General features: G+C 40.0%; 1 protein-coding gene across 1 annotated transcript; it reads right to left on the reverse strand.

The window, feature by feature from the left end:
• parvaa (parvin, alpha a) lies at positions 1-27,266 on the reverse strand. The gene is made up of 13 exons (XM_038707165.1): positions 27,040-27,266; positions 20,779-20,868; positions 19,483-19,553; positions 16,851-16,953; positions 16,553-16,693; positions 10,419-10,534; positions 10,114-10,172; positions 8,963-8,982; positions 8,795-8,856; positions 7,097-7,165; positions 5,907-6,008; positions 3,499-3,571; positions 1-885 (listed from the first exon to the last, which is right to left on the reverse strand). The coding sequence occupies exons 1-13, from the start codon at positions 27,173-27,175 to the stop codon at positions 809-811; spliced, it is 1,119 nt and encodes a 372-aa protein (XP_038563093.1). The 5' UTR covers positions 27,176-27,266; the 3' UTR covers positions 1-808.
• Between the last annotated feature and the right edge of the window lie 438 nt (positions 27,267-27,704).

Here is a 27,704-nt window from a genome sequence, read left to right on the forward strand (position 1 = left end):
TTTCTTGCCTAAAACATTTAATATATTCAGTCAAATGTCCTTTGTCTTGCATATTAAAATATGATGTACATACCACAAACAGCAGTGTGAGTATAACATATGTATGTACCCCAATTAAAAATAAGATACATGCTACGATATACAAGAAAGCGAGTGGCTGCAGAATAAAGCCTTTATACGTTTTACAGTGTGAATGTGTGAAACAGAGCTTTGGTCAGATATTTAAAATGTTCCTCCACACATGCTAAGAAAATGTGGAGTGTTAAGACAACTAGGAGCACATGCGTCCCAATTTTAAGTACTGGGAGCTGTGTTCACATGTTTAAATGAAAAGGCACTTATGAATGACAGGAGCAGAGAGAAGACAGGGAAAAGTAAAAACAAGTGTATCAAAATGTACAATAAATACAGTAAAACATTTTCTTTCGCAAGTGTTGTTCCCCTAAAATCTCCGCTTCATGATTTCAATGCGGGGTGACAAAATCAAAATTATTACAGATTTACCTCTACGACTTAACTAAATATTATTATCTTATTTAGTTCATAGTTGTCTCTAGGACTGTATAGCAATGCCAGATTTACTATTTAACAGTCACCATTTTGTGGCACATAAGCCAAATGTCTCAGGAATGGCAGGAATAAAGGAAAATTAGATTTTGTGTGTGGTACATTATCCAACAGGGACAAAAATGTGATGCATGCATTCAGATAAAATCAGATTCCTACATTAAACAGAAGGAAAAACATATTGTTAAGCTTTAGCATGTAGTCCATGGTATAAAGTGTTCCCTCTTGCTACGCGTGGCGCTCAGTCTACGCTCCTGTACCTGGTGAAGAGGTTGTAGAGGACGCGCAGGGTCGATTTGAGGTCGCAGTTCACTATATCTGGAGAAAAAAAGAGAAATAGAAGAGTTTTTGTGTGTATATATTTATACTTGTCTACATGCATACACACATCCAGCAAGAACTCAGATCTTGTCTGTAGAATAAAGTCCACCACACGAGAGCTTCTGCAGACGGGGTGGCACATTCCTGCCTCTCTACAGCTTAATGGCCTGTATCCACCAGGCAAATCTATCTTTTGTTCAGCAAACAAGGTTCAGTAGACGGCTGCGAGATGCTTTGGTTGTACAATGGTTGTTAAAACATGGTTACTGGCAATCCATTTGAGAGACAACACAATGCAAACATTTTAGCTGTATTAGATAGTGGCCAAACGATACGGGTTTTTCAATGGCCGATGCCAGTATTTACAGAGCAGGGTGGCATAATGTGCCAATATCAAAACAAAGAAAAGTCATGTATAATCAGAGTACAAAAAATAATATACATGGTTATTTTAGCCAGTAACGTGCTGGTTTAGATTTTTATTAATTAATGAAATAGAAAAATACATTGGGTTATGCCACTAGATTTTTAGTAACTGTAGATTTCAGAACGTGATGTTTAATGGAGAGCGAGGTACAGTTTGTCAGAAGTGACGTCATTCAACTGCATTATTCTCTACAGTGTAACAATATGTATTTCACACTATACAGTAGGGCTGGGCGATATGGCTAAAAATGTTATCACAATAAAAACATTTATTATCATTCCATATCGATAATTATCACCATAAATGTCAAATCAGTAATTCTTTCGAGTTTAAAGGCAGATTTTTGCTCCTGAGTGAAAATTTAAGAAACCAGATGGTTAATTGTGTGGTTAAACTTTTCTTTATGCTCAGAATGTGACAAACACTTGGATAGTCCCTTTTCCTCAACAAAATAAATATCTTAATAGAAAAATTAAGTGCTAATTTATTCTTGATTCAGATTAATTAAATCAAATATTTATATATATATATTTCGATATATTGAACATCTGTTATATTGTTATTGAGGAAAATTAAAATAATATTATATTAATTATCATTATTTACTTATTGCCCTTTGAGGGAAAAAGTCCCTGGAGACCACCCTAGTGTCAAACACACAACAATCAGCCTCAGCTATTTTGGAAACGCGGCGCAATGTGAATTATTTTCCTAGCATCATTTCACAAAGTGTTTTCATATTTAAAAATGTGTAGAGGCACTTTGTTTCCATGGTTATTTCGTAATGCTGAATATATCGATTTTTATTTTGCCCACTTGGGAGCAGTTGAAGAAGCTGTAAACACAGCACTGACATATCATCACGTTATAAAGGTGTAAATGTGTTAGCATAAAGATGTCTATTTACAGATCCAGCAGACGCAGAGCAACATTAGCATTCATTTCCAGTTTCTGGCCACCCGATGATTTTAAGTCCAATATTCACTCTCCTTTTAGTTCTGTTTTGGTCTCCACCAACTCCTGAGAAATATATCTGGCTCTTCAGCTGCTTCACGATCCATTATGTTCAACAGCTATTTAATAACTATATCTCTCTGCTGTTTGGTGCTGGTCAGGTAGAGTGATTAGTGCAGCTTTAAAACATGGTGTTTTGTAACAAAAACAGTTCTGAAAAAGTTAGAATCATCAGCGCTCTTTGACAAAACCCTAAATTTAAGTGTAAATTTCAGTGTGAATTAAATATATGTCCATGCCCATAACACCTCGTTTTACCTGTCACAGTCTAAAATTGTCTGGGCTAATTAAGCAATATTTTAATGGATCTGTATCAGCTAAAATAACGGTGATCATAATCTGATCTTCCCATTACACTGTATTTTGTCCAGCCTGCTAGAGTTACTGCAGTACTGCTCTCCTTAATGACAACTGGCCTCTACAGTGCGAGCATTTCACTGCAAATCAGACTGAAAATCGAGTCTGTGAATGTGAAAAATTATTTTGTCGCACAAGCGATCAACTTTGTTCCGACACCTGGGTTGGCAAAATTTGCTAAACTCCGATCGTAATGAATCCTTTTATGTCTCCTGTCTCCTCCTCATTTGCGAAGATCAGTGTACAAAAAAACATTCAGGAAGCAGCTTCTCAATTTTAGCCGGTGCCTTCAGTCTCTTTCAGGGGTTAAAATGAAACATCGGCTGCGGCAGGTCTTATTAGTGGTCGCTAATGGATGTTCATTCTGTGAGTAAGTTCACGGCAGAACAAAATACAACCTGGCTGTTGTTTGTGTGCTCTCTGCAGGCCGGTGTCTGTACCAAAGATTGTTTATGAGGCCAGATAAGCATCACTCTGTACCACCACTGCACGACCATGAGTGGACTGAGTGTCTAAACAACTCCACTGAGTCATATGTCTTCTCTCTACTGGATCACTGTCATTCATAAAATATGAATAATTTAAGCATATTAAGTATAGTTTTAAATCAGGACCTTGTGAAAAATAAGCTGTGTCAGATTTATAAGGCTACAGCTGTTATTTCAATCTGTCAAGATACATATTTAACATTTAGGTAAATGTAAGTATCGGATTGGACTTGGTAGCGGTGATACCCAATATTAAAGGACTTGGTTTGGGATCATGGCCAAACAAACTTGATTAGGGCATCCGTGGTTAAATGTGCTTCCTACCCTCTGGCCGGGGCTTTGGTCTCTCCAGACCTCCGTCCTGCATCAGCTCAAAGGAGAAGGACACGTTGTGGACCTGCAGAGAGAGTGAGGAGGCTGTTATGACACAACAAGGCACTACAGGACGTATGTTCACTACTGTGTAGGTAAATAAGTGAAGTTTTTTTAATATAGTACCTTTCACACAACAATGTCACAAAGTGCTTTACAAGAGAAAAGTACAAGAAATAAAACCACCAGAAAAGAAAAATATGAAATGAAAGAAATGATAAAACAAAAGCAACAACATCGCAAAATAGTAATAAACAATAATCAAACAATAAAACTATGTACATGCAACATGCAAACATCCGACACATACCCAACCTAAACTTTGCACATACAGGCAGAGGTTGGCAAGTACAAATCATACAACTCCACACAGCTTCTCGCTGATAAGGGAACATAGACACCGGTTGCTAAATCCCACAATCCACTCTGGGTCGATTCAATCGCGCTACCACAGCTTCCTGTGTCGGCAAACACAACACGGCTCTGTTCTGTCAGACCATAAGCCTCCAGCAGCTGCACAAACACTCAATAGATACATATCAGCAATATCACTCAAAAACCTCCTGACTCCAAGAAAGTGATACTGTCCCAGGTTTTTCATGTTATTACCAGTGTATGAGTGATTCCATGTAGGGTGAAAGAATTAACAGAACTGCGCAGAGAGCATTTATTACATTATTATATTTCTTGCCGCTGCAGTGGGGAGAAACACACAGGCTGGATATATTGGTTATAAGGTCTTTCCTGGAAACTGACAATTATGGGGACGATGATGAACGATACCAAAATGCTGGGCTGACATTTATTCAAAACATGTACCTTGAATCTTTTTCAGGTGGAAAATTTAAAAATGGAATCTTTTCGATTTTTAGTCCTACTGCATTTAGAGCTGAGAAACAGTCCTGTGGAGGAAACCAGCAAAGACGTCTGAGCTAATCTGACTTGTGAGCCAAAAAAAACTGCGACAGGAGGTAAAACCACTGAGAAAGAAGATATAGGAAGAGTTTTCTATTCTCTGCCCATTGTATCTGTGTGTGTGTGTGTGTGTGTGTGTGTGTGTGCTCGCGCGTGCCCGACCTGCTGTGATGTACTAAAAGCTTTGCCCAACAAGGGCTTATTGTGTGAGAAGCGTGACCTTAGCCATCTAATACAGTCAAAAAGAAAGGACGAGAATGAGCCTCAAGTAGAGATCTACTGAGCAGAAGCACGAGTGCTTTCTTGATGCTACGTGCTACTTTTTACAGCCCACCCTTGGTGTACCATCAATAGGTGTGTAGGCCCACACACACACACACACACACACAGTAATAGTGCCGAGCCCCTAAGCCACTCCAGTGTTTCCCTGTGCAAAAGGAGATTACAGATGCTATGGGGCTGGTGCCTGTTCTTCCAGGCCAGGAGTGTCTGTGTGTGTGTGTGTGTGTGTGTGTGTGTGTGTGTGTCTCTGCGCACACATACACACACACACACAGTTGCAGTTGTGTACATTGTAGAACTGATGCCCATTCTGCTTCGCAGCTTGGCAGAGGCCACTGGCCAAGACCCAAACAAAAGGCTACTGTGGTGTCTCCGCAGATTGCCTGTTCAGAATACCGTAGTACTACAGAGGCCAATGGAGAGGAGAGATGGTTCTGCACTGAATGGGCTCTGGGGAAAGCGGATGGCATTTATCAAGCTATTGAGAGGAGAGCGCTCGCTCCGAGTACGAGGCTCCTCAGAAATGGAGTATTGATTTAAGTGTTTCTTACATGATACGTCAGGACCAAAGATGAGTCACAACCCTGTTTCTCAGGCATCTCAAAGAGAAAAGATTGGATAAATCATTATATGGTGGAGCATAGAACTACAAGTCTAGATGCCTTTTGGTCCAGACAAATTTTGCACATTTTGTTAAATTTTTGCTTTCCACATATATGAGTGAACCAGTGTCACTTCACAGAAGTCATGCTTTCTTTATTTGTGGGGAATAACAATAGATGTAACTCAATCAGCGATGAAGAGAAGGATATACAGTGCAGACCATTATTCACCACCAAAAGTTATTAACCTGAAAACTCTGGTAGCCAACCTTGAATTTCCAGGGAGATGAATTTGACTCACATTTTCACCAAAAAAACAAGCTAAAGCAGTTGTGTGCAACAACGGTAAACAGCTAGCCATTTCTGCGGACATTCTTTTTTTCTCCATCATGAAATGGGATCCTTGTTTGAATCCAATGTAGCAGCTGATGTCCTTCATGATGGCACAAGGTACAAACTTGTCAGAATCTTTCAAGCCAACAGTCAGTAATTGTTTGATACTCAAAATATAGGTTTTTGGCTCACTAATGGATATAGAGAAAAGAAGAAATCACACTTTACCTTTTGGTCAAAATTCTCTGGTGTGAGGAAGAAGTTGTAGAGTGGCACAAAGTATCCCTCCAACAGCCCCATCAGCAATACCAGATAAACGCCATCTGCAAACTGAGACAGCAGTGCAGTCAGGTAAACAGACTGTATGATGCTGAGTCCTCTATAACTGAAGAAAACTTAAGGAGACAATTGGGTATGTATATTATATAACAGCTGTTTCCAGAATAAAATCTCAATCACCGATTAAAAATGTGTTAGGTCTGGTGGCAGAATCTCAGTGATGTAGATCTGAAAACCTCAGAAAATCTATCTATATCTTCAAGATTAGATTCCACTGGAGGTAATTATAATTTATTTTTAAAATAAGTATATACAGTTTGTGTGTGTGTGTGCGCACAAACTGTATACAGTGCAAACACAAAACAGTAAATCACCAAATGTACATTACTGGTCAAACGTTTTAGAACACCCCCATTTTCCTGCAAAGTTAAAAACAAAGTTTACATCACCAAAACAAACATTTTCATTATTCATATATCATTACTTCACTGTAAAATCAACCAATGACCAACTGCCCTCTCTTCCTTCATTACTATTATATAACATTGTACAAATAAAGCTTCTGCGAGTGTATCTTCACAGGCTGTTCCAAGGTACATTTGGAGACCTGTAGAAATGCGTTTTTGCATCAACTTCATCTGCTTCCATTGCAGCAGAATAGTTGTTGAAGTTGTCAACTCATTACTTGATCCCTGACACTTATATATCTCTTAAATGTACATTATATTTCAGTTCTGCTGACCTAACCTTTGTCTTTACCTTCTTTAGTTATTCTGCAGCAGTGGAAGGAAATGAAGCCTTGAAAGTTGATGCAGAAACACATTTCTACAGGCGTCCCCGTTTGTAAACATCTTGGAACATTTAATTGTTCATTTTATATTTCTAAAAATTTCTGTTTTGGTGACGTAAACATTGCTTTTTGACTTTGCTGCTTACTTTTGTACCATTTGAGTTTTTTCACTGGACTTGAACTACTTGTATATCAATACAAACTAGAAACTTTGGAGTAAGTGCACATGGTATGATAACCATCAATTTTCATCCCATGGTACTGTGAAATCAGTACAACCTTATCATCAGTCAGAATATATTGTGTAGGACCTTTGAACATTTGAAATGTATGCAGGTGTGTGACGTACCTGTGTGTCCAATTCAGACACCTCTAGGTTGAGTTTATTCAGGTGTTTGTTCACAAATGTAATCAATGTCTGAGAAAACACAACGGAAAAAGCCTGTCACAAAAGCTGGCAGCATCTCAAACAAGACAGGGAGTGTACACTCAACAATCTGCACACACATCTACACACACCTTGTAGACACACAGACAGATATATTCAAAAACAAACGTGGAAATAAAACAGGCCAGTTATGTGACACAAACCATTTTGGCCTCTGGCAGCCATAATGGAGGTCCTCACCACTAAAAATGGTTAAAGAGGTCATATTATGCTCATTTTCAGGTTCAAAATCTTATTTAGGGGTTGTACCATAACAGGTTTACATAGAAAACAAAAACACCATATTTTTGTCATACTGCACATTGCTGCAGCTCCTCTTTTCACCCTGTGTTGAAGGCTTCATTTTAGCTATGGAGTGATACATCTTGTCTCTAATTGATCTTTGTTGGGAGTTGCACATGCGCAGTACCTAGTTAAGGACTACTAGCCAATCAGAAGCAGAGAAGGGCGGGTCAGGGAGAAGCCGGTAAACAGCTTCAGTTCAGCTGTAGGCTACATGTTGCCGTCCAGCTTGGCAACACAGACTGGAGCAAGAGTTTCAGAGTGATGAGTTATTAATCTGTAACAAAAGTATCTTTTATCCATAAAGTTTTAACTGAGCTCTGTCTCTACATCACAGGAACAACTTTATGTCCACTGACTGCTTGGAGGGTAGCTAATGTTGGGAAGGGAGAGGAGAGATGTGTTCTGCAGCTCAGTGTTTCTCTACCTGCGTTTTGACGGCGTGTAGGAGTAGCCGCTTGGCGAGCGTTATATGACGTGCATTTAGCTTTCATCCCTGTGACGTCACAAGGATGAAAGGGGGGTGGCTGCACTACAAACAAACTGTTTTCAAGTGGTTCAGAGCAGAGTTTTCTGTGAGAGATGGGAACTCCCTTTGGGCTGGACTTTTTCACTTTGCAAACCTATTACATGCACAAAAAAGGTATATAACTCAATAAAGCAGAGGGAAAAAGCCAAAAAGCAGAATACCACCTCTTTAAAAGCAACATGTGCTCCAAACTGACTGTCTGAACAGAAGTGAATTGGTAGAAAATAATTTCAGCTAGTACGAGGTCCTTGAGGTAAGATTTTTTTTGTCAAACTACTCCAAGTTCAATAATTAACTTTTAGTTTATAGTAATTAGTATAATTAGTAACATATTGTTTTACAAGATTAAGAGGCCGGCTACTTGGCTGTTAAAAAAATACTCTTCTCATACTAAAATGCCCTGACAATGATTACATCAAGTCGTCCTAGACTTGTTTTGGAGTAGAGATTACAGAGCAGAGATTTCTGAAGACAAGACTGTTTCCAAAATCACAGTAACCCAAATAAGGGCAACAATCTTATTGGATTATTTGGACTTAAAACAATGGTGAACGGATTTATACCCACACCACGACAATTTTCTTTTTGAGGTGTGTATTTTCTTGTCAAGGGCCTGCTTCATAAATCAGGCTTAATAGAAGTTAGCTAGATAACTGTGCAGAGGAAGATCTGGTTTGGGGTTTTAAATACACAAAAACTAGATATTACATATTTAGATGTAATTTGCTATTTAGCCATGATGGCCAGTGGCCGAAACATTTGAGATTGCCAGTTCAAAGCCTCAATACCTTTTTTACAACATTGAGTTTATCCGGAGCGTGGTCAAACAGGGTGTCAAAAGCGTCCCGCTCTGTGAAGAATAAACAAAATAAATGATTAATCAAAAAAGTGACAACAGTATGCGAACATTCTCGAAAGACATATTGTTCACTATACTCTTCTTCATGCGAACATACCATGTCTGCCAGAGAAAGCCCTGAGAGGAAGAAAAAAAACAAAAGGGAGGAAGAAAGACACACAAATAAGAGTCAGTTTCTGCTTATAACAATTTTAACGCTTGCATTTTCATAGGAAACACGAGAAAATGAAAGACAAGTGCTTCCAGTTCAATCACAGAGGAATGTAGAGAATGAAGGGATTATGTCACGGAAATGACAATACAATAATGTAGCTAGGGTATCATAATTTGATTAACAATAAACACAGGTACACCTCGGGTATTCAAATAACCTGGGCATCATCAGTGGGATGTCCACAATGACCACATAGTATAGCACAATTCAGTAATCTCAACAGCAGAACAATACTGTTGGGTGCTGATACAATGAACGAAGACGTGCCTTTCTGTAAATGCAGGTCTTCTATGGGAATGAAGGGCCTCTCCTGTCTGTTATTACAATGTTAGCACTTTGGAGGAGGATGATGTTGTTGTTGTTGGAGAGGGTCAGGTGGTTTTGGAGGGAAGGGAACACTGCAGTGTGAGTGTCCCCGAGGAAGAGATATCGCAGCGGGCAGGCCAGCAAGAAATGGCAGGATCACACACACACACACACAAGCTTTCTCACACGTGTTCATGGTGTAATCTGTGATGGCAATGGCAGGCAGGTCTGGGCAATGGTCCTGGTGGTGTGGTAATAACCGTATTTCCACTGTGACCGTGTGTGTGTGTGTTATTAACAGGGTTTCTATCTACCATAACCAAATGTGTGTGCTTGTGTGTGTTGGCCTGCTGTTATCTCCCTCGTTGCTGCCGTCAGGCTGCAGGACAGCCTCACAGGGAGAAAAAGTGTGTGTGAGCGTGTGTGTGTGTGTGTGTGTGTTTTAAATTGTCTAATTCTTCAGCTGAGGGTGCCATCACACATCTTGTTGAAATACAATGGCTGTCTATTCACCACAGCACAAGATGTCTTCAAAAGTCCAGTTTCTGATTTAAATTGTAATTTTGTTTATTTTCAGTCCATATTAGATGTTTATATTTTTCAAAGTAAGGTATTGAAAAAAAGTACAATATAGGTATTATTATCACTAATGTCTGTCAACACTGCGTGTAAATGCTATACATGCGTTGTGAGGTGTAAAAATGAGTCAGATGGCAGAGTGTACTTACTCTGTGTTGCCAGTGATTTCCTCCTGAATTTGCCTGGACTGAAGGATACCCTCTCTTTTCTGAAAGACATAAACAGAGGACAGCATGTAAATATGCAATTTTTTTATTATACTGAATATGACCGAGAAAAACAATCTGGCTGGTGAAAAATGAAGTGGCAATAGCCAGCAATGAATTCACAGCAGTGGAGAGTGGTGTTATAAAACCAACATTCTAAAAAAAAAGATGACGACTTGTTATGCCAGCGAGCAGACACGTATTGTACATTCATGTAAGAAAGCCTTCAAAAACAATCTTACACCCACCTGGACGACCACTACTTGAATTGAAACGTGGTCTGGCAATCTGATTGGTGCTCTGAAGTGCTGCGACAGCGCCACCAGCAGGTGCAAGATGGCGACTATACTCTTAGCATGAACCGCTAATGTGGGGAAAATAAGAACAATAAAATAACAGTTACAGAACAAATAACATAAATGGTGCAAGAAGTTGACATAATTTACATGGGACATAATTCACATGTGAACCAGAGTAAGTACAATCAACATTATTAAGCTTTTCACTTACGTTTAAAGCCACTATCCATCTGACTATGCACCCCCTTACTTATTCATTTACTACCTTTCTAGTTTGCTCATGCTGGTTCCATGCTTGCATTGTTACTGATTTTTCCCAAAAAATTATCTCAAATGTAGCAATTTATTAGAATAAATGACAAAGAGGCTGTCATCTGCTATTAATAGACAGATATGCTGCTGTTTCTAAACATTTTTTATGATCTTTAGTATTCTTTCAATGAAGTCACTGTAGGCATTGGGATGCCAAAAAACAAGCCACATATTTTCCTTTATTCTTTCATCCTTGCAAGAATTTAGAATTAAAAGTTATACGTGACAAGGCCAAGCACCTTCAGTGGTAAATGCAAACATAACACAGGCTTTTGTACAGAAAGAAAAGACAGAACAAGTCTAAAATCTTTGTCTGCAGCATATAGTCAACCATAAAGAGCCTGCTCAGTCAGACATACTGAGTAACATGTCTTTAGTCATCTGAGCAAATAGGATTTACCTTTGGATACACAAAACAATCAGGATCAATTAAATGTCTAAAGCAAGCCTTTGATTGTACCCCATGGCAATGGCAAATCGCAGACAGCAAGCTAAAAGCCTTCATAAAACCCATTAGATCCTCACTGCATAAGAGGATCCAAATAAGTTATTCAATGGCCTCAGAATGGGGGATGAAAGTAGGGACAAACAAAAGGGAATTGATTAAAAGAGAACCCCTCAAATAAAAGGACTGCAAAATCAATTACATTCCATGTAATTCACTGTGCTCTTTAGCATTTTTGAAGACATCTCACACAAACAGCTTTCAAGGACAAACTTGTACCAGAGGTACATTTAAGAATGTCATATTATTTGGTTTGAAATAAATTCATTTGATATGGCCTGTATCTGGCGCACTACTCTCTTAAATCTATTCTGTTCCTTATCCTAAAGCTCTTCCCTGTCTCTCCACATGTCATCTATTTTCTACCTTACTCATACAAGTAATCTGCCCTTTAGCCACATGCCCCACATCCACATGGGTTTTCTCCTCCCTCTCTTTCTCAAATCCCATATACAGGTGCTGGTCATATAATTAGAATATCATCAAAAAGTTGATTTATTTCAGTAATTCAATTCAAAAAGTGAAACTTGCATATTATATACATTCATTACACACAGACTGATATATTTCGTGTTTATTTAATTTAATTGTGATGATTAAAACTGACAACTAATGAAAATCCCAAATTCAGTATCTCTTAAAATTAGAATATTACTTAAGACCAATACAAAAAAAGGATTTTTAGAAATGTTGGCCAACTGAAAAGTATGAACATGAAAAGTATGAGCATGTACAGCACTCAATGCTTAGTTGGGGCTCCTTTTTCCCCGAATTACTGCAGCAATGCGGCGTGGCATGGAGTCGATCAGTCTGTGGCACTGCTCAGGTGTTATGAGAGCCCAGGTTGCTCTGATAGTGGCCTTCAGCTCTTCTGCATTGTTGGGTCTGGCGTATTGCATCTTCCTCTTCACAATACCCCATAGATTTTCTATAGGGTTAAGGTCAGGCAAGTTTGCTGGCCAATTAAGAACATGGACACCATGGTCCTTAAACCAGGTCCTGGTAGCTTTGGCACTGTGTGCAGGTGCCAAGTCCTGTTGGAAAATGAAATCTGCATCTCCATAAAGTTGGTCAGCAGCAGGAAGGATGAAGTGCTCTAAAACTTCCTGGTAGACGGCTGCGTTGACCTTGGACCTCAGAAAACACAGTGGACCAACACCAGCAGATGACATGGCACCCCAAACCATCACTGACTGTGGAAACTTTACACTGGACTTCAAGCAACGTGGATTCTGTGCCTCTCCTCTCTTCCTCCAGACTCTGGGGCCTTGATTTCCAAAGGTAATGCAAAATTTACTTTCATCAGAGAACATAACTGTGGACCACTCAGCAGCAGTCCAGTCCTTTTTGTCATTAGCCCAGACGAGATGCTTCTGACGCTGTGTCTTGTTCAAGAGTGGCTTGACACAAGGAATGCGACAGCTGAAACCCATGTCTTGCATACGTCTGTGCGTTCTTGAAGCACTGACTCCAGCTGCAGTCCACTCTTTGTGAATCTCCCTCACATTTTTGAATGGGTTTTGTTTCACGATCCTCTCCAGGATGCGGTTATCCCTATTGCTTGTACACTTTTTCCTACCACATCTTTTCCTTCCCTTCGCCTCTCTATTAATGGGCTTGGACACAGAGCTCTGTGAACAGCCAGCCTCTTTTAACAATGACCTTTTGTGTCTTGCCCTTCTTGTGCAAGGTGTCAATGGTCGTCTTTTGGACAGCTGTCAAGTCAGCAGTCTTCCCCATGATTGTGTAGCCTACAGAACTAGACTGAGAGACCATTTAAAGGCCTTTGCAGGTGTTGAGTTAATTAGCTGATTAGAGTGTGGCACCAGGTGTCTTCAATATTCTACCATTTCACAATATTCTAATTTTCTGAGATAGTGATTTTGGGGTTTTCATTAGTTGTCAGTTATAATCATCAAAATTAAAAGGAATGAACACTTGAAATATATCAGTCTGTGTGGAATGTATGTATACATTACCCAAGTTTCACTTTTTGATGATATTCTAATTATATGACCAGCACCTGTACTAGGGATGTACCCAAATTCAAATCGGTTATTAGGGAAAGCAAAAAATATGCAATGGAAACGGATTTTACATTTGCTAGAAACTTCTAACTGTGTCTGACCATTTCTTTCACTGTGACTGAGGAATCTCTTTCCGTGCAAAATGTTTGAAACTTTGAGGTGGCTGGTAATATTGGGGCACAGAGGCTTAGCGGACTGGTTATAGTGGGACAGACAAGCTAAGCGGACTGGTAATAATATGAACTGAGAATGGTCAAGCAAAGACGTGGAACCAAGAGCAAGTTTGAGGACTTTGTAGTGCACAAAATGAAGTTCAGACAGGTTAGTACAACCACTGCTTTGCCATGCAGCATAGCACTGTGTGTGCGTACTATGTGATGTGTAAAAACTGTGCAGCTGTCTTTGCTTTGATATGTGTGTTTATGGCTGCAGCCGCTGTGGAGTTTATGTTGTTCATACATCTGTGTGGTCTTCTTTGGTGATGTTTCATTCTGCTGTTAAAGTGACAGTTATTTTATTTATGTAGTCCAATACTGCTTGTTGTACGCACTGCAGCATCCATAGCTCTTTTTATTCATCGTTTGTGTTTAATAGTCTGAGTTTTGTCTTTTTTTCTGGTTAAACTGTAGTGAGGCTATTCAGAGGAAGCTGTATCTTTATAACTGGTAGGCATAGGCGGCAAAATCTGTCTACAAATGGAATTTATTGTTGGTTTGGACATCGTGGCTCAGTGGCGTGGTGTTTTCCCACCAGTGGTGTAACAGTGCTAAACAATATTTCCATTTAGAAAACTTTTTTTCAGTTTCTGATTATTCAATGTCCCCCAGTTTAAGCTTGGGTGGTGGTAGAGTTCAGTGGTTGTTACAGCTAACATCAGTGTGCTGAGAGCCTGATAGTAAGTATCATTAGTCCCTGTGTCAGATAAAAGAGTGTCATCAAAGGAGGCATAGAGAGCTCTATTGACATGCATGTCTACATTCACTGTTGTTGTCAATCTGAAAGCTTGCAGCTCAATAAGAAGCATATTAATCCAACGGCACGACGAGAGCATAAATCGTGCGGGGAGGTCTTAAAACAACCAGACACACTCCGTGCATGAGAGGAACAACAGCTTGACTATTTTTTTAAATGATAACTATCAATGATACATGTCACTAAAAACTATTATTATGAATGTTATGTCTGAAAAGCATCATTTCCTCATCTAAAAGCAAAGCCAACTTTGCTGCAAGACAGTCCAGGTAGAATTTCAAAGTAATAATAATAATGCAGGGTTTCACTATATTGTCTGGCCTATGATTCCAAAATTCTCACGACCACCATTCAGCAGGATTCTTTATTTTTTAAATCAAGGATAAATGTAACTAAAATCTCTTATTACAGCTGCCATTTTAACTTGTAATAGCATCATAGCAGGTAACACAGTACTAGTAATACTAGTAAGTGGTTCCATTGATTCAGGATGCACAATCGCAAGGCTCTGGTGATGTAATACAGCAATTATTAATGTTATTAGTTATACTTGTGTTTGACAAGTCAAAATATCTGTGAAAAAGGCTGATGAGCGTGCTGTGAAACTGTGAGCATGGTATGTATTTTATAATGTCAGTATTATTTATTATGGTTTGTATGTAATTATCAACAACATGCAGGGAAAAACTGTTTATTATACATAACAGATCAGCATATCAGTCCAAGAACCGGTAGGTCTTGGCTACACTGTGTTGGCGTCTCCAAGTGCACCTGCTGTTTTGGTTCATGTATGTGCAAAAAGTGCAAAATGGCTGTCTGAAGAGAATTATGGATCAGAGGGTGGATCAAACAGGTGAAAGACACCTTTCTAGGAAATCCAGTTGTTGTCTGGACGGTGTGGAGCGGCACGCTTTGCACACACAGAGCCACCAATCAGCAGCCAGAGGCAGATAGTGTGGGTTTATATTTAACGTGTACAATAATGGTAAAACTAGCTAATAAAAATTAGACATTTTTATGACCACATCAATTTTCAGTCAGTTACAATCAGTTTAATTCTACTGTATCTGATAAATGGTCACATCATATCATAAAATGTGACACAGGAGCGCCTGCACCGTTATGCATCTGAAGAATAAAACATGAAACGCCACTTTTGCTAAAAGGAAAGTTTGAATGGAGGCAATGACAAGGGACTGATGAGCCGCTTTAATCCGACGTTACACCCGACCCGTCTGGTGTGTGTGGTTATTCTGTAGCAGCCTGGTGTCGTTTGCACGTGATTTAATGAAGGCAAGCACAGCTGACGGCCGTGCGAAATGGCACTGCGCTCTGACGCGGCACTTATCAAATCAGAGGCTGCAGATTTATCACCACATCTGTCCTGCTGCCTTCAGCTGCAGCAGGGATTTAATGAATTGAAGGAGAAGCTTTTCATACAGGTTAGAACCAAATATTCTAGTGCTCTTTCCATCCCAGAGTTTTACATTCCATTCTACAGATCAGTTGTGTAGCAGTATATTGTATAGGACAGTATAAGCACCTCACTCTGTGCACTGTAATCTCAAAGCCATTCAACTTTTAAACAAGATAGACAGAAAACTGAAGAAGGTCAAGGTGAGAAATGTGTATGTTGCCAGCATTTCAATTGATTTTTTTAGTTTGTTTGTTTTAGTAGCCTAGGCTAAATCATTTACCAATTTAAGGAATGTTCTAGCTAACTATTTGACCCGAGCAGCAGCCTTCACAGTTAACGTTAGCTTACTACTTCCAGTCTATGTTAAGTTTTCATCAGTTGTGCACAAACAAAATTATAAGAAAGCCTTTCAGAGTTGAGCAAACTGCTAGCTAAACATTAAACTGGGTGTGTCAATATCTGCTCTGTTAACTTGTTGACAGATTTATTGCTTGCCTCATTAGGCAGAGAAAAAGCTGTTGCTCTCAAACAGCGTCCACTTAATCAGCTGAGTCAGTGTACTGGTGAAGGGATCGATCAAATAGACGGATAGAAGGTTTGCACAGTGTTTTATGGTACCTTGGAAAACTATATATAGTATTTTTGAAATATAAAGTAGTTTATTTTGATACACTTAACATTAGCATTGTTGGTTTCTAATTTTAAAATACATTTTGAAGTATTCCTGATATATAGACATGTAAATGTTGAGGACTTAAATTGAAAAGGACAAACATGAAATCATAAAACAAGTATAAATTACAGCATTGCAATAAGGGGTAATAACAAACATATTAGAAAATTTCCTTACAGTCAACATTCCAGCGAATGTTCCTGGTGGAGAGTTTGAGAGAGTCATTGATGCGCTCTAAAACAGTCTGCAGCTTCTGTTTCTGGGCAATCTCAGACTGGGTCACCTCTGCCACGTTCAGTTTTTCACCTTCCAGCTTTTCTGAAACACAAGACGCAGGCAGAGCCAAAGACATATGATTATTTATTAGCTTAATACTTTCACTCTTTGTAAAACTATACTGATACAATTACAGAACTAAAGGCCAAGTTTTCTGTCTCACTAGCATTTCCTCCACGTGCATAGTTCAACTAATTACCAAATAGTTTCTGCAGGACCTGTCCGTCATACAGATCTTCAGCCAGATCCTTCACAATGATCCTCTCCCCGACCAGGACATCGTTTATCCAGTCAATCAACACCTGCAAGGGCAGAATAAAACATGAATTACTCATAATTGTAACTTGCTAAATCATTTTGAAAATGATCTTTCAATTAATGATGATGTAACAAGAATTTCTTTTTAAATAATCTATTTGATGTCCAGAGTAAATACTGAAGCAATACTTTAGCAATTGTAACTAGATTTACTTGGTCTGTCCTGTCCACCTGGACTTTTCCCAGATTTTCAATGGAATCGTAGCTTCACTCGAGATTCTTTTGAAGTCTGACCAGGAGATATGCTGACAATAACTGTCCAGCTGCGACAAACATCATTGTACTAGTCTAAGGCCTTTGGTAGTCTAGCAAAAGTTCCCTAAATTATGGATCGTCAACTGTTACCTGCGGGCCACATACAGCTGGCCAAAGCTTCCCATCTGGCCAAAAAATAACTGGAGGCAAAAAGGTGTTTCCGTATTTAGAAAGTCTAGCTCCCTGTATATTAAATAAAAGTATACCATGTCATTTAACGATGAATCCCATGAATAAAATCCTACAGCTGAAATGCTCACATTTGGTTAATGGGAGAAGTTACATTTCCCCTCTGACTCAAACTTCTTAACATCAGGCTTGACAGCTGTTAGGCTTATTTGCAAGCAGTCCTCTAAAGACTGGTTTGACAGTCGGTTCCTCTCATGTGTCTTGATATTGTTTAACTTTGAGAACACAGATTCACATGTATAGGATGACCCAAACATGACCAGAGCATCTTTCATTTTGCTGGAGGCCTGGGTTTCAACTAGTTCGCTTCATTCAACAGCATCACTCCTTCACGTTAGAGGAGAATACTCCGCCTGGGCTGATCGCGAATAGGTCACGCACATTCAGTGACATCCCTGGAAATAGCAAAGTCATCAAATCTGGCAGAGTAATTCTCCCTCGGCTGTGTGATGTATTTCTTCATATTCTCTGTGACGTTGCTCACGGCCGCAGTCTTCAATGTGGTGAAGTACAGCAGCCTCACTGATAACAAATCTATGTGGAATAGATCAAGTTTGTTCCCACAGGCATCAAGCTTTTCCACCAAATCCACCCCCCATTTTACTTTCCCTGGTAGTTGCAGATTTAGTACATTCAAATGGGAACATATGTCTGCTATAAATGCAATGTTGCACACATATTCACTGTCTTGCATGATGTGCAGGTGGTCAGCAGCTCTTTTTGATTACTTTGCATCTACTTTGCATCACAAAATCCACAACTTGATCCCTAAGCTCAATGAAGCGCTCCAAGGCTTTGCCTTTACTCAGCCAGCACATGTCACTGTGGAGAAAGAGTCATCGTGAGATTCCAGCACAAATTATTAGACGAAGTTCTGACAAAGTTAACTGTCTTCATTGTTTATCCATTCGTTTGGTGCACAGCACACTTTATGAATGAGACAGTTAAGTTCATTACAGTTTTGGTCACGCCATTGTTAATTCTGCTCACCAGACCCCTGGCAGGAGCATCGTCTGTGACGATTAGGTTGACAAGCCATGCTTTTTAAATAGTTTTCCAGATATAATGTCAGCAGTCTTATTACCTTCCAGCAGAATCAAAGCCAACAGCTCTTCTTTGAAATCTTTCCCGTCAAAATATCTGACAAAATCGCACAACTGGAAAATGTCAGTGTTATCAGTGGAATTGCCAGGGATATGTGTTGAGGTTTCAAGACCCAATCAAGTACAAGTCGCTGGACGTCCTCTGCCAAGACAATGCACTCCTTAACAACCTCAGTGTTGGTAAAGGGTTTGTTATTTTTGGCGATAACCCAGCCAGCCTGAAGAGATGTACTAAGAGATGAATTAATAATTCTGCTGGCTTGAGAATATCCAGCTTTCAAGGTGGTGATTTTTCTGTACAGGGTATGACTTTTCAGTCTTGTGTAAAGGTGACGCCTAAGATTGTATCCTTTTGCAACAGCGATTGTTTTATAGCAAATGACATACAGGTTTAGCACTACTCAAAGTTGGCATGATGAATGAGGACTCCGCATCAACTTTCCGCTTTGGGCTCTGTGACATTTTTTTATTAGATTTTTGCCACTGATGGACAACAGGACAGCTCCCAAAAGTGAAGCCAAAATATATCAATAACCCCCTGGTAAGAAAGTAAAAATATTCAACACCAATATGCTAATTAGGCCTAAATAAATGTATCTGAAAGTGTCTGCTAAGAAAGATTCTGGCCCTTGGGCAAATGTAGTTGATGACTCTTGCCTAAAGAATTTGCGAGTTTGACTCCATTTATCTCACGCCATCCTCACCTGTGTCCCCAGCATAAGCCTGTTCCACGGCACCGTGCTGCCACAGCAACTTTTAAAGTAGGGATGGTTTTACATGTGTGACGCGCTGTGCTTGATTACTCACAAAACTTAACCCATAGTTGTTCACTTTTCACACTAATAATTTGCTTTTTATCTTTACTTACTTATATCCTTTGCTGCAAGTTATTAAGACACACAGCACTATAACTCTAAATGACTGTATTTTACAGATAAATGGTAGATTAAATCATTTAAAGCTTACCTTCATGAGCTCCTGCAGTTTGAGGTCATTCTTGGAATTGGGGTCCACCATGGTGCGTACTTCATTCTCCTCTAATGGATGAGCAGAAACAGAATGTTAAAGCTTTTATTCTAAAGTGAGGAAGACTAGCAACACTACCCACACAATAAATAAATAGCATTTATTAGCATTTTAGATAATTTTGCACTCCCAAAAAGCCTCTTTCCCCAAGTAACCAAGCCAGAGTGGCACAATGAAATGACTTATTACCAAAAAAGGGTAACAAGCTCACCACAAAATCTGCTTTACAGCAACTTAAATAGACTTACAGTGTATTGAAATGGGCGTAGCAGGTAAGGTTGTAACAGTACATGTATTTTCCAGTTTTAATGGCTCAACACAGTCTTGCTGGGGGTGGCAACGGCACAGTGGGTAAGGCGCTTTGGTGTGAGAGACTAGGGTTCAATCCCCCACTGTGACACATCCAACAATGTGTCCCTGAGCAAGACTCTTAACCCCTAGTTGCTCCAGAGGTGTGCGACCTCTGACATGTATAGCAATTGTAAGTCGCTTTGGACATAAGAATAAATGGAGAATAAGCACAAGTCTGTGTCCTGGTCCATGTGGAACACAATGTCAAAAGTGTGTGTTCCCCACAGAGGCCTTTGGCAGTGGGTCGGTTTGTTGACTGCTGACAAAAATGTAGCTGTCAGATTTAGTGAAGCTTCCCATCTCCTCTCCTGTTTGACTGCAATAAGGTCTCAGCATACCTACAGCACCTGTCCACAGACCCTCTCATCAGTTGACTTGTGTGATCTGCCCACAACCATTGCTGATGCCACAATGCTGTACTCTTAACCTTGTGGGAGTTGTCATTGCTCTCTAACACTGTAGTTAGCGCTGTGGACAAATCTGCAGCAAGCACACATTACTTACATACATGTGAAAAGATGATGTTTTAGCCAACGTGGCCAGTGTCTCTTGGTGAATAAGCACATAATTGTCTTGGACATGAACTATTACATTACTAAACTGTCTGGGTTTAGGTCATTAAGATACTTATGTAGTTTTTTAAATTGCTAAATGTTTGTCCTTGTTTTTCCGAAAAGGCTTTTTTTAATAATAGCCTTATTCTTAATAGTTAGTTTTGGCTTTGAGTGTTTAAAGTCTATAGAGAATAAATACATGTTTCAAAATGTCAATGAAAAACTGAAAAGGAAAACTTTCCCATTGGAAATCAACTATACCCCACATGCCCTTTGAGCAAACCCCTTAAAGCAAATGTGTGTAACAGGGCCTGTGAGTGTAGTCGTTTACCTAGCATGGTGTCCTCAGGGTCCAGCTCATAGTGGGAAGGGCTGAGGGGAAGGTTGATGGCATTGATCCCTTCTTCCTGAAGCTCAGACACTATTAGAGAGAGGCACAAACATTATTTCAGATTCATTTAGATTCAGACAAACAATGTGGATGTCTGACACGTCATGCGGACACTCTTGAATTTGTGTCGACTTCTCCTGTGATTTTCTACTTCTTGTCCATTTTAAAAAATGAAATAAATAACCAACCAAGTACAACACTGGCATGGTAGATTTTACTTATTGTCAAAACTGCAGATTCAAAGATCAAAACCAACCATGTGTTCAGCTACCGTGTCTGTGGCCCCAAACCCATTCTTTTCTCGGGAAGTTGTAAATCTCTAAAAATCTATCAATAATTCAAGTTTTTTAAAGACTAGGAGATTTTCTAAAACAACTGGGCATTGTAGTTTTTAGCAAATGTTACTTAAACAGCAGGATATTGTTTGGGACCTACAGTGTTTCCCACAGAATGCCACACAACCCGGGCGGCAGCGGCAGCTGGGGGGTTTGGGGATTATATTTTCAATTTCTAGAAGCTTATTTCACCATTTTAATTTCACTTCATTCTCCACCTTATTAAGGTGTTTACTCACACACACACACACACACACCTACACTTTTGCTGCAAACACACCAGCCGAAAAGACACATACCTCGTCTTCTGTGGTTAGGGTTGCAACTTACAATTATTTTCATCATCGATTATATTTTTGACTAATCAAGTCATCATACAGTCATCATCACAACTTCCCAAAGCCCAAAATTATGTCGCTAAATTGCAGGTTATACTAAACCAACAGTCCCAATTCCAAAAACTGTTCACTGTACAACGATATAAAAAAGAAGTCCATCATCCTCCTATTTGAGAAGCTGAAATCAGATAATTTTTGGTGTTGATGCTTGATGAATTTCCTAAATGATTAACTGATCTTTAAAAAGCCCGTAATAAAAGCCACAACACAAGTAAAGCTAACCAAGTTAACAAAGTTTATTTGCCTATCACAAGCTCAACATGTAACCCAACGTAACAATACGTCCATGAAGAGCAGATCAGCTGGGACAAAGACATGAACATAGCCCTGAATAACCACCAACAGTGTTCAGCAGTAGTTTGGACGGCTCCCTAAATATTCTCTTGATTCCACAAACACCCATTACCAGAGCCTCCATCAAGACCGTTTGACGTCAGACAAACACAGACTGGTGTTGCTTCCTGCTTCTCAGCGGGCTTTATACAAGCCCAGCATGCCGTTCTTCTCAGTGTGTCAGATACCTGAGGAGGCTTGATCACTACTGATCTCTGTATGTGTGTCCAACTGTGTGTGTGTGTCCAACTGTGTGTGTGTGTGTGTGTGTGTGTGTGTGCTGAAAGCATGGAGTGAACTTCCTGTGCATTTCACTGGGACAACATCCTCTTAATCAACACCATCCACAAATGCTTGCATGTACAGTATACTGTCTGCATGAACACACACACACACACACACACACATATCACATCACACAGGGATGTGCGAGAATATTCCTAGAGTGACACGCTACCACCCACTCACCCGACATAACCACCGCTACAACACCACAGTCAACTAGATCCAATATTAGTTCTACTCATGCACATGGCAACTCTCCACTTTCTTTTGTCTGACACTAAAAAAGCATGCAACTGCATGACACATCAAACTGAACAAAGTCATTATGTGTGTTAGGCACTCGTGCCGTTTGTGTGTGGCAGAACTTTTTCCACAACAAATGAAAATATCAAGAATTAAGAAAGTTTCAAGCAGTCAATCTGCAAGTGGCATTACTCGCCGCTTATTTTATAATGGAAATCAATGAAAACCTAACTTGGCAAAACAGAAAAGAGTAAATTCATTCAAAACATTTAACTAAATCCTTTGGATTATGTGTGCATGAATGTTGTTCTTATTTCAGTCTATCCCAATAAGGATCCCAGGGGCTCGATTTTCAGAATGTTAAAAATGTTTATTTGGGTTTTGATTTGGTAGATTTAAAGGTTCAGCGTGTAATATTTGGTAGGATCTACTGACAGAAATGCAATAAAAATAGACAGGATATGTTTTCAGTGATGTATAATGCTACATACCCTCTTACATGGATGTCACCATGTTGCACGGCCATGTTTCTACAGTAGCCCAAACGGACAAGCTGCTCTTCAGAGCGCGTTTCGTCACTACGTTGAATACGTAGAAGAAGAAGAAGAAGAGCACACGTATTATTTAGCATTTAGTCCATGTAGAGTGAACTAGATGTCTGCGTGTTGTTAATATGCTCTGATAATGCTAATCCAACACATCTCGTCTTAAGAGCACATGAACACACACTGAAGTCGGAAGAAAGACTTGAAACCATTCGAGGAGCATGTGAATACACCGTGAGCCGCTGGTCGCAACTCGCAACCCTCACCAATAGATGCCACTAAAACTTACACACTGAACATTTAAAATGAGACTGTGAAACGTCTGAGAGAAGAAATAGCACATTATTTCTCTTACAAATGAAAAGTTAATTTCATAAGCAATAAAAGACACATTGCTCAATTTAATACACACAGTGATATTGTTGTGAAACTGATATTAAAGAATTAATTTGCTGACTCGTCTTTGCTTGCGCTACTGTTACGCTAAGTTTTAGCACATCACAGATAAATATTTCAAAATTTCTTGTTTTACTTTTGGCGATAAAACTTTAAATGTTAAACTGTGACAAGCTGAAACATAGCGTGGCAGCAGTGCAAGTATATAGCTGCGTTTTGACCAAAGGAACTACACCCCGGAACTAGGAACCTTTGGAGGAACTGTGTTTCCACCGAAGGAACCAGGGTCTAACAGCTGATGGAGCTATGCTAAACACTGGGTCCTGAGTTGTTGTTTTAAGTGTATCAGTCAGGAAGTTTTTACACAGAGCTGAAGTCGGTCTCCTCCTCTCCAAAACAAGCGGAACAGCTGATTACAGCAGGTAATAAAGCTTGTTCAACATCACGTTCCTCCGACGCAGGCGGACACAAACGTGAGTCTGCAGCTGATCTGCAGCTCTTGTTGGCTGGAAATGTTTTAATAACCTTCCAAACTGTCACGATTTTATGTTTGTGTTGCTTTCTCTGTGGTGGAGTTTAAGAACTTTATGGCTTTATCCAGTTTGTTATTAAATTTGTAATGAACTTTATCTCGTCTCTCCATTATACTCCCCCACAAGCAAAGCCTATAGATTTTCATTATATTCCAGTAAAATATGATGTTCATTTTTTTATTTTGTTCATGATAGTGGTTACAAATAATGATGCCTGTGCATTGTACAGCGTATAGGCCTACAGCCTACGTCAGCTGGATAATTTGCCTAATCTTCGCAGGTCTTTAGAGCATCGTGGAAACGCACACAACAGTGGGCTGAAGGAACCTTTTAGTTCCTTGAAAACAGATCCAGATCCTTTATAAAACAGTCTATGTACCACTATAAAACAAAAAGAGCACAGTGCTGCTATTTTTATTTGTGGCTTTCAATATAACACTTGGTGAAATGATTTTGTATCAGTATCAGTTTTTGAACATTTTCAGCGCATTTTACCAATACTACGACAATACAGCTAACTGTGATAATTACGGTCACTTAATCGTGAAACAGTAAAGTAACATTTCGCTTTTTTTGAAACTGCTCAATGAACTAAATCTCTCATCTCACACGGTATCCGTCACTAACATGTTAACGCTGTTCTGCTAGCTAATGTTCATTGCTTGGTTGCTACTATAACTTCGGGTAACTTCGCTTTGTTGCACGCACCAATGCATCTCACGTGATGTGTTTAACCCAACGACTCTTGGTCCTTTCATCACATCATCTGCACATGGAAGTTCTTTGACGCTTCAGTAACGTTAGCTTGAGAGAAACAGTTACAAATGACGTCACATTCGCAACTTTTGGGTTTGTGGTCTTTCTAATTATTTATTTTCAGGGTCTTATACAACAGTTTTACAGCAATCCTGCATTTTTCTGGAATTGTCTTTTAAATTTACAAGCATCATGTGTGTAATCCAGGGCTCATAACGGGATAAAAAAAAAATGTGCTGTCTCTCGCCGCTGACCACATATTTTTTCCAAAATAAGGTCCCAGGGTGGTCCCAGAAGAGGAGGGACTCTCTATATATGTCCAACCTTAATCATCATTTTAGGTTATGAGATATGGACAGCTGGATATTGTTTCATGCACTGGTATCAGTGGTGAACAAAAGATAGCTTTTTCAGTAGAATGTGTGTATAAAAGGGAGTACAAAAACTTTTATAGCCACTGTTAGTGGCTGGTAATTTACACACTCATATGGGGGTATAGCTGCTGTAGAAAAACACCCCATTCCAATTAGCACAATTTGATGTTACTGTAATTATCACTTGTACTATTTAAGGCTGAGCAAATCCAGGGTGGCGTGTTATTAGAGGAGGCATCATGAGTAGATTAATATGAAATATGAAAGTGAGATGACCAAGGTACTACTTCAATCATCTGGTATGTTTAGCAAGTCTACAAGGATTTATTTATTTTTGCATCAGCTCCAGTGTTAAAAAAGATTTGCTCACCTCTATTAACACATTGCATAGGTTCAGCTCAGATTTGATTTGTTGTCAGTATAAAGCAGAGGCGTCCTCTGTGTCCTCGCTGCACATCACTCCTCCCCCCCTGGGCCGGTGTCATAAAATGAGAATACGCATCTATCCACTTGGTTAAATAAAGATAAAAATAAAAAGCCACAATGCATCCGTCAGGAACATGCCTCCTGTGTGATGCCTACATGTAAGGAAAGAATTCATGCTGATAGTGTCCTACCTGGAGGGCAGAGCGCTGCACAGCCCATGTCTGTCTGTCTCCGTCCCCCAGTCTCAAGCATCCTCTCCTGGCTACCAGGACCAGCTCTCTCCCCTGCAGCTCATCCTCCACAGGCTGAGCTCACAGGTCTCTAATATAACACCAGACCCCGATGTGAACTCTATATTTGCTCTGCTTTCACAGAGGAACAATTGCCTTTCCTGTTATATGTGATATATTTTCTGTTTGCACTGTATCCACGCTGCACACAGTTGGTGTCCGTCTGTATGCCATGCGCAGCCCTCGCTAATGCTCTCAAACCTTCTGACCTTGTCCTGTTTCTCTTCAAACCATCTCGTCTCCATCCTACAGTTTTTCTTTCTCATCCTTTTTCCATCCTGTGGTTACTCCTGTTCAAGCCGGTGCCCACTCTCCCCCCGGCACACGCTGTGACTGCCATAAACGTCACAGGGACTTAAATTTAATCAATGATCAACACAAGAGCGAACAGCCCGCGTTTTCCATCAAATCATGGAACACACTGCAGACATCCTACACACAGCACCCCTGTGTGTGTGTGTGTGTTGAACACAAGCCAGCACGAATATAATGTGATGTGCATGCAAGTCTTGCAGACAAAGGCAACATAAAATGGGGCTCAGCTGTGCAACAGTATCCTGAATGACACAAAGTAATCATCCAATTGAAAGAGACCTTTCTCATTTGATGATAAAACTTGGCCTTTAACAATGAATGTCAGGCTCTCTGAAGGCTACTGTATTTCCAAAGACAACCTGCATGGCTGTAAACTGAACTGGGCATTTAAAAAGAGGCTTCTTGGGTATTCACATTTATAGCACCTTCTTGGTAGTTAAAGTCCAACATAACAAGGTTTATAACTAATGTGAAGGAAAGCGAGGCAGTGTCCATGAGCAAGACAGTGAATCCCTACAAACTCCAGAGCGACCTCTGACCCTGCAGCTTTATCCCGTTACTACGCATGTTCCCACACAGGATCTGTGAAAGCAGGAGGGTGTTGGTGGAGCCTGTTGCGGGCCTGTGTTTACTCGTGCTTCATTCCTCACGTATTACAGTAGTTGCGGATTCAATACCTTACATGGATACAGACACAGCCCGCCGCCATGAAAACTCACACAAACACGTTGTAGTTTGTGTCGTCTATGCGATAAGTAAGTATAACGTTAAAGCAGTGATATGTGGGTGCGTAGTAGGGTTGAACTTGTGGGGATTAATTTATTCCTACACTGCAAGACTCACTGCGGTCGGTTATACGATGTGTTATAACGTTAACTCAATCATTTCATCTTCACTTCTGAAAACAATATAGTAGAACGAGCAGACTGTGGTCCTGCTGGTTCTCGTCTCGTTATTTTGCTAGCTGTTTACCTTCTTTAGCCTTTTTCCTTCTTGCCAAAGTTCCACCAAGTTTTCCCAGGAAAGAGTCATCTTTCTTTCTGGAAGACGGGGATTTGGGCGTCGGAGATTTCGGAGAGGACGGGGACTTCTGAGGCGAAGAAGCCATCGCGGTAACGATAGTCCGGGATAGTTAACACCAAACTGTCCGAGTTGACGTGGAAATGAAAGTTGGTTAGGAAGTAAAGTAAAAGGAGGGGGGGGGGGGGGGAGAAATCACCGTCCACTCCCTAAAGCGGAAACGGAATTCCAGACATTTTCTCCCGAAGTTGGCAGGCGTGAGTGGCCCCTCCTCTCAGGAGGACGGCTGGGAGAGGAGGGGGAGGCTGCTGACCGCGGGAGTGGGAGGTCCTCGGGGGTCAGGTTCACAGCTGCTGGCCGAGGGGCAGCAGGAGGAGCGGGGGGTGTCAAGCACTTAAAATAACTAAAATATATATACCACAAGAGGACGTGCTTCGCAAAGGGTTTGGACAAAGCACTTATTTTCTCTGTTACTTTATTTTACTGCTCTCAATTTTTTATTTGTCGGCGTATATTAGAATACCTCTTCATACATCTATCTATCTCTCTCTCTCTATCCAGCCACACACACGTCCAAAATTTAAACAAGCAAATTAAAAAATCTGAGATGGTCTACT

This window comes from Micropterus salmoides, unplaced genomic scaffold (genome assembly GCF_014851395.1).
Source record: "Micropterus salmoides isolate LMB-PRFRI ecotype aquatic unplaced genomic scaffold, ASM1485139v1 Ms_hic_scaffold_8, whole genome shotgun sequence".
In the NCBI taxonomy this organism is placed as follows: Eukaryota; Metazoa; Chordata; class Actinopteri; order Centrarchiformes; family Centrarchidae; genus Micropterus; species Micropterus salmoides.